Source organism: Bidens hawaiensis, unplaced genomic scaffold (genome assembly GCF_021521415.1).
Source record: "Bidens hawaiensis isolate Kalapana, Puna unplaced genomic scaffold, B.hawaiensis_p1.1 tig00022925_1, whole genome shotgun sequence".
In the NCBI taxonomy this organism is placed as follows: domain Eukaryota; kingdom Viridiplantae; phylum Streptophyta; class Magnoliopsida; order Asterales; family Asteraceae; genus Bidens; species Bidens hawaiensis.
In genome coordinates, this window is record NW_027493589.1 from 334,367 (window position 1) to 342,175 (window position 7,809).

The following is a 7,809-nucleotide window of genomic DNA, read 5'->3' on the forward strand; positions in this document are numbered from 1 at the left end:
ACACCTATGACATTGCGAGTTGAGATTGAGGGTGAATTAAATGGGAACATGAATTCTTACATTGGAAATGAGGGATGGACAGAAAAGATAAGCTTTTAACACACGTTAAAAAAATAATAACCATTAGTCAGGTTTCTTAACACACAATGCAACATGACATTCATACATCAACTATGAGGTCATATATTTTTTAATTAGAAACTATTCCTTAGTCCTTACTAAACTAAAAGTTAGAATTTAATTTGTCTTGCTAGAGTAATAAATACGTGTCCATTCCCATATGGACTCTTTCATACAACCATCATTCTCTTTGTTATTTAATCTTTTAACTTCACTTAAAATAATCTAATCAATGCCACTTTGGACCATCTTGATGTTGTTCAAACTTCAAACAACTATCATTTAATCTCCACTTTCTCATTGGCCAATAATTCCCATTAACCCACATTCCTTTTATCACCACCACTTCTCCATCACCAAACCCCAAACAAAATCAAGATTTCATAAAAAGCTTCAATCTTTTTCAAAGGGTGTTTCTCAATTTGCCAAATGGGTGTTTGCACCTCAAAACCCAAACTCTCCGGCCACCGGAACACGAATATTCCGGCCAAAGATTCCGATGATAACATCAAGAAAGAAGAAACTGAAGTGGGTATTAATATAAATATAAAAAAATCACCTTTTTTTAATTTTTACACTCCAAGTCCAGCACACTATTTGTTCTCAAAGAAATCATCACCAGCAACTAATAATAATAATAATAATAATAATAATAATACACCAAGAAGATTCTTTAAACGCCCATTTCCACCACCTTCGCCTGCGAAGCATATAAAGGCGTTGGCAAGGCGGCATAAGGCGGCTGCTGCAGCAATACCTGAGGCGGATGAGAGCGAAAGGAATGCGGGTTTGGATAAAAGTTTTGGGTTTTCGAAACATTTTGGGAGTAAATATGAAATTGGTGAAGAAGTGGGAAGAGGGCATTTTGGGCATACTTGTAAAGCTAAGTTCCAGAAAGGTGAATTCAAGGGTCAACAAGTTGCAGTTAAAATTATCCCAAAGTCAAAGGTTTGGTTTAGTTTTTGAATTAAGGTTTTGTTAATTTGTTATGTGATTAGTTTCGTGATCCGATGCATATACTTCTTAGCATGAAAACAGTGAGAACCAGTTTGCTGTTATTATTAGGTTTGTTTTTATAAGTGTTTGTTGTTATTATTTGTTTGTGTTTGCTGGTTTCTGAATATGAGATGTTATAAGTATTTGTTGATTTATATTTTGTTGTTAGGTTGCCCGTAGTGGGCGAGAATATAAGGCTAAGTTGGGCGATTTTCATTTTCAACACCCCCCTGGAGCGATAAAGGGGGCGAAGTGTGTGTGTGTGTGGGGGGGATTCTTCTCGCCTCACTTCCTTTTGTTTTTATTATTATAATAATTGATTGTGAGTGGTGTGTATATATATATATAGGGCTACAACACCATTACACTCCAAAAACAAAAACCTATCATTTGCTGACTGGGCGCCACATGGCACAAAACGCCCAATTTTGTAACCCCCCACTACACATAGCTTTATTATTAGGCTTTGAATTTGATCTTAAAAGTTGGATTTTGTTTTGACATGTTGGCTTTTTATCTTGAAGTTGCATATTCTTACCAGTTTTGACAAATAGTTTGAGAAAGTTGTCAAGTACCTAAAGTACCCTTTAATAGAAAACAAAGAAAGAATAACCAAAAGAAGAATCTTGTGGGTGTGATTGTTAAATCAATTAGGTAATTTAGAAATTTCTTTAAATGGTAATGTTTCAAATATAGTGAAACATATGGGGAGAACTTACATAGTTTCTTCTGTACCTTGTCAAATAATGTCAAGTATAAATTGAGAACACTTTTTTTTGTGTAGATGACAACCGCCATAGCGATTGAAGATGTGAGACGGGAAGTAAAGATTTTAAAAGCTTTGTCGGGACATGAAAACTTGGTGAAATTTTACGATGCATATGAAGACCATGATAATGTCTATGTTGTAATGGAGTAAGTGTTGAAGTTCGATTTTAATTCTAAATTATTTGATACAATGTAATTTAATCTTATGCTTTCTTTCTTTTTATACAATTTTTAGGCTATGTGAAGGAGGGGAGCTTTTGGATAGAATACTTGCAAGGTATGATATCTATTTGATTAGTTAATTATATAATATGACATTTTACATCAAGTTTATTCATCCCAAAAGACATAATTAAAATTTAAAATGAACATTTGGTTTTGAAGGGGCGGAAAATACCCAGAAGACGATGCTAAGGTTGTGTTGATGCAAATATTAAATGTCGTTGCATTTTGTCATCTTCAAGGTGTTGTGCACCGTGACTTAAAGCCCGAGGTGAGCTAACCATATCGATCTAGGCCAAAGTCATTACTTTTGTACTGATGATATACAAGTTGCGCACAAAAAATGTTTACAAACTTATGGCATTATGGAAATCTAATGGATATATGTATAGTGAAAATGAATAAATAAGCAAATGCAGCATGAAAAGTGCAAACTTACCTAAAGTAGTAATGTTGTAGTTTTCATGTGTCAACTCATGCTTTTGATTTTAATTTTTATAATATTTATATTTCATAAGGATGTCTTAGTCTCACTGAGAATTCAATATATTTATATAAAATCACAAATTACTTAATTTTATCCTCCTAAATTTTTTTTTTCAATTTATTCAATAAATCATTATTTAACGGTTTCTTGTTGGTGAATCAGAATTTCTTATTTACATCCAAAGACGAAAACTCACAACTCAAAGCCATAGATTTCGGCTTATCTGATTTCGTAAAGCCAGGTACTTTCTATATAGCATACATGTGTTTTCACACATTTACAGGGATTACTCTATAGAATAGTAACCAAGTTTTGAAACTGTTCCAATTAGGTCACTCATAAAAAGTTTTGTTCCAATCAGGTCACTAAAGTTTTCTTTTTGTTCTAATCTTAGATATTTTACCTGGATAGCAGGTTATCTAGTTTTTTTTTTATTTTTAAATAGTTTTGACATTGCAAAATTTTTTTTTTTTAAATTTATAAAATTAGTAAAATTTGAGAAAAAAAAATAAATTGTGAACAAATGCAAAAAAATAAAGCAAAAATTCATATTTTTTTATTGCAATTTTTCAATTTTTTTTGAATTTTCTAGATTTTTTTTGCAGTATTCTGTAATTTAAAAATTATTTTTCTCAATTTTTAAATATTTTACAACGTCAAACTATTTAGAAATTAAAAAAGCATACATAACTTGCTATGCAGGTAAAATATCTATGATTAGAACAAAAAATAAACTTTAGTGACCTGATTGAAACAAAACTTTTTATGAGTGACCTGATTGGAACAGTTTTAAAACTTGGTTACTATTCTACAGAGTATTCCCCACATTATTTATAATATATGTTTTTCTGATTCAAGCATATATGTTTTGTAGACGAACGTCTTAACGACATTGTTGGAAGTGCATATTACGTGGCGCCTGAAGTTCTACATAGATCATATAGCACTGAGGCCGATGTATGGAGTATTGGTGTTATAGCATACATTCTATTATGTGGTAGCAGGCCCTTTTGGGCCGGAACTGAATCCGGGATCTTTCGGGCCGTTTTAAAAGCTCACCCAAGTTTTGATGAAGTACCTTGGCCTACATTATCCTCGGAGGCGAAAGATTTTGTTAAACGATTATTAAACAAGGATCCTAGGAAAAGAATGACGGCTGCTCAAGCGTTAAGTGCGTGTGTTTTCGTGTTTAGTGTTTAGTGTTTAGTGATGATTAAGGTTTGAATGTTTTGAATTGATTAGGATGAAGTTTTGTAGGTCATCCGTGGATTAGAAATACGAATGATGTAAAAGTGCCACTTGATGTCTCGTTACTGAGACACATGAAGAGTTATATGCGTTCGTCTGCTCTTCGTAAAGCTGCTATACGGGTATGTTTTTCTTGAAGGGATGCCTTAACTTATAAACAAATATATGTTAAATTAGATTATGATAACATTATGTTTACATTAATAATATATTTGGATTAAGTTATTTAGGAGGTTGTTTATATAAAGATAAATATAACATTTAGCCCGTTTAAAATACGATAATATTCTCATTCGTTGAATAAAGCTATTAGGGAGGTTATATGCATAATGATAAACATTTAACCCGCTTGACCCATTCGTTTAAATAAATATATGTTTTTTGATCTGTTTGAGATTAAAATACAAATGACTTATATCGTTAGAGAAGTACTCCCTCAGTCCCATTATAAGTGTCCTAGTTTGGAAAACACAAAGTTTAAGGTGGATTGTATGATTACCTTTTTTTCTTATTAAATGACAATAATGCCCTTGGAAAGTGGGTCCATCAATATTGTTTGTTAATGCTAGTTGTGTGTATTTAAGGGTAAATTTGGAAATTGGCTAATAAATTTTAAAAGTGGACATTTGTAATGGGACAAACAAAAAAGAGAATATGGACACTTTTAATGGGACGGAGGGAGTAACACATTTACGTTTTTTTTTCTTTGCAGGCTTTAGTAAAGACATTAGGTCCCGATGAGTTATTCTATCTAAAGGAGCAATTTTCATTATTAGAACCGAACAAAACCGGATCCATAAGCGTGGAGAATATCAAAACGGTTAGTAATCAAATAAACAAATCAACTTCCTTAAGTTTGACTGTCAATCTTGACTTTTTATGTTTTATGATCTGGTTAGGCCTTGTTGAAGCATGCTACCGAAGCCATGAAGGAGTCACGAGTCCATGATTTTCTAACATCGGTATGATTGTTAATAAAACAAACTTTAGATGTATTTATAATTTATTACTCGGTTACATATTATTATCCTTTAGATGATTGTACATCATTCATATGTATGCAGCTTAATGCACTTCAATATAGAAGAATGGAGTTTGATGAATTTTGTGCAGCTGCATTAAGTGTGCATCAGCTTGAGGCTCTTGATAGATGGGAAGAGATTGCACGTGGCGCATATGAAATATTCGACAAAGATGGGAATAGGGCCATCATGATCGAAGAACTCGCTTCTGTAAGTAATAATATAGTATACTTGTATATAATGCCCGCACTTTAGAATTTTTCTAAGATAATGACTTGTTAACTCTTAAATCGGTCAATAATTTTTTTCGTAAATATGTTAAAGGTCACTTTATTAGAGTTTGACCAACTTAAGAGTTAAGACAATAACATGTCATTATTTGGGAAAAAAAATAATCATAAGTCTGCAATTTGGACAACTTTAGGGACCTTAATTTAGTTTAGTGCCTTTTTCGTATAGTTTTGACAAGTTTAGGGACTTTAATATACTAATATTAGTTAATTAATTACTCCTAATCATGTTAAGTATAGCTAAAAAAATTATTATTAAAAGTATGATCCGATTTTTCTATATAGAAAATCTAAGATGTTGTACACACATAAGTTCTATTCTATGCGCGATGGTTTCCTTTAAACCGGTTTTAAAAATTTTGCATGTAACAATAAAATATGACCGAAATCGACCCACTTTAACCTTTTAAAATCATCTTCTTTACACTGATTTAACCCTTGTTTTCACTTTTCTTTTTGGTAAAGTTTGCATATTTATTCTTGATCTTTACACATTATTTTTCCTTTTCAGGAACTTGGTTTTGGGCCATCGGTTCCCATTCATTCTGTATTGCATGATTGGATCAGGCACACTGATGGAAAGCTGAGTTTTCTTGGGTTTGTTAAGTTGTTGCATGGTGTATCCAGTCGGACCCTTGCTAAAACGCGTTAACACATGCATTAGTCGCCATGAATAACCAACCGTGTGTAATGATTGATGATCATGCTGTAAATCTGTAAAATTTAGTTTCTGTGGGTTTGAAGGTGAGAGTAGTATATTTGGTTTATTTTTATACCTGATTTACTTACAGATTGAGTAAAAAAACTAGCTAGAACATGTATTCAATTGGCAGTGTATCATCAATTATTTCATGTTCTAAGGCAACTATTATTCAAATCCATTGTGCAAGAACTTATGGGATGTGTGTGTGGATCTTATTTTATGATAACTTATTAATGATTTTGATTGAATCATAGATAAAGATGTGGACAATAGATAGAAGCACACTCACCACACAAATAAATATCTATAGGTTGGGTTGGATGTGAATAGATTCATCCTTAGGTCCACATATTTAAATGTCCGTGACACTAATGGACAGTGATCACTTCTTTGGTTCTTACCGATGTTTTAAAACCGGCATTTTACTCGTACCGACTTTAGTTAAAAATTGGTACAACCGGTTGAACCAGAATGTATCAGGAGGCTCGACCGGGTTAAATAATTTACCTTGTAATTCCATGTAAATACCATCTCAACAAGCATATATAATGAACCAGCATGTAAGATACTACAAAAAGACCTGCTGTAATTTCATTAAGCTCTTCCATCAAGGGCCCATTATTAATTCATCAAGAAATCACAAAAATATTCTAATCAAACTCCATTTCCAAAACATTGCATTGCACAATATTACAAACACAGAAAAATGGAGACTAGAAACAAAGTGTGAATTAACTAATGAACAGAAGCGTTGATTCAACGAACACAAAGGTGCGGATTATCCTCAACGACTAACCATTTAACACACAAAGTTGTGTCAATTCAACAGGAGCGGGGGACTCAGAGCGGGCCACTCGAAGTCTGATAAGACTAACATAAATTTATATATATTGGGGTCCTTTGGAAAGTGAGGGCCCAAAGCAAAGGTTTGGGCTGCCTTAGCCTTGGGCCAGCCTATGGTATTCACAAGCCGAACCAAGCAATGGTCTGCTCATGCTTGGCTCGTTTACAAACCAAACCCAGCCGATCAACCCGTATTGATCAAATCGAGTTGAAATCAAACAAGCATTTTTCAATTGAGCGTAGACTGGGTTTCAAGTGTTGAGCATTTTGGATAGCCCTAAACAAGACTTAAGTCATCAAGTAGAGTCACAGTCTCATAGAAGCGGGTTCTGATCATTGAGCGGTTTGAGAAATATGGATGCGACTGATCAAATATTCTCTAATAACTTGATTTTTGAATAATCAAAGTTTTGCACTAAAAATATTAAAGGGTCACTAGTCAATTCTTTTCAACTTAAACTAACATAACCATCATAGAGCCTAAAATCACTTTTGGACAAAAAAATATTGCAAAAACTCATTACTTTTAGCCGCCACCTTCTACTTTAAGCCATTAATGTTATAGGACATTTATGTGCCTTTTCAAAATAAGTTATTCAACGTAACCCCTTAAACCTTTTTGTGTTGCTTTTCATTATTTGAACTACTTGTTTTATGTAAAGTAAAAGTTGCATTGTGTTCTCTATTCTTCTATTAAAGAATGGTATTGCTAATTTGCTATATTTTCTATGTAGTTGAATAGTCACTTGATTAGTTAAATAGTAAAACGAAGGAACGCATGCACGAAGGTTTTACGAAGTGAGAAAGCTAGGACGTCGATCGAAAAACCTCCACAATCTTTAAAAGATTATGTGTGTCAATAGCATATGACATATAACACTACTTTGTGTGTGTTGTTTATGTTTTGAAATGTTATTGTAGAGATTCTTGTTTCATAAAATTGCACATCTTCTAACGATTTAAGATCGATACACGTTATCTGAAACAAATCGGTTTTACAGGAGATAATAATAAAAGAGGAGACAATACAAATCAAATCATTTACACTAGGCATAAAGAAGAAACAATAACCACATTACAAGGTCTTGAGTGATCAATGCATGTAAACAA

At 32.9% G+C, this 7,809-nt stretch overlaps 1 protein-coding gene across 1 annotated transcript; it reads left to right on the top strand.

Annotated features, from left to right (window-relative positions):
• The first annotated feature begins 495 nt into the window (after positions 1-495).
• Positions 496-5,997, top strand: LOC143566607 (CDPK-related kinase 5-like). Its single transcript, XM_077053261.1, has 11 exons — positions 496-1,068; positions 1,901-2,031; positions 2,120-2,161; positions 2,269-2,377; positions 2,756-2,834; positions 3,468-3,764; positions 3,851-3,963; positions 4,554-4,661; positions 4,741-4,803; positions 4,906-5,073; positions 5,665-5,997. Exons 1-11 carry the CDS (start codon positions 550-552, stop codon positions 5,803-5,805), a joined length of 1,770 nt encoding a protein of 589 aa, XP_076909376.1. The 5' UTR covers positions 496-549; the 3' UTR covers positions 5,806-5,997.
• The last annotated feature ends 1,812 nt before the right edge of the window (positions 5,998-7,809 follow it).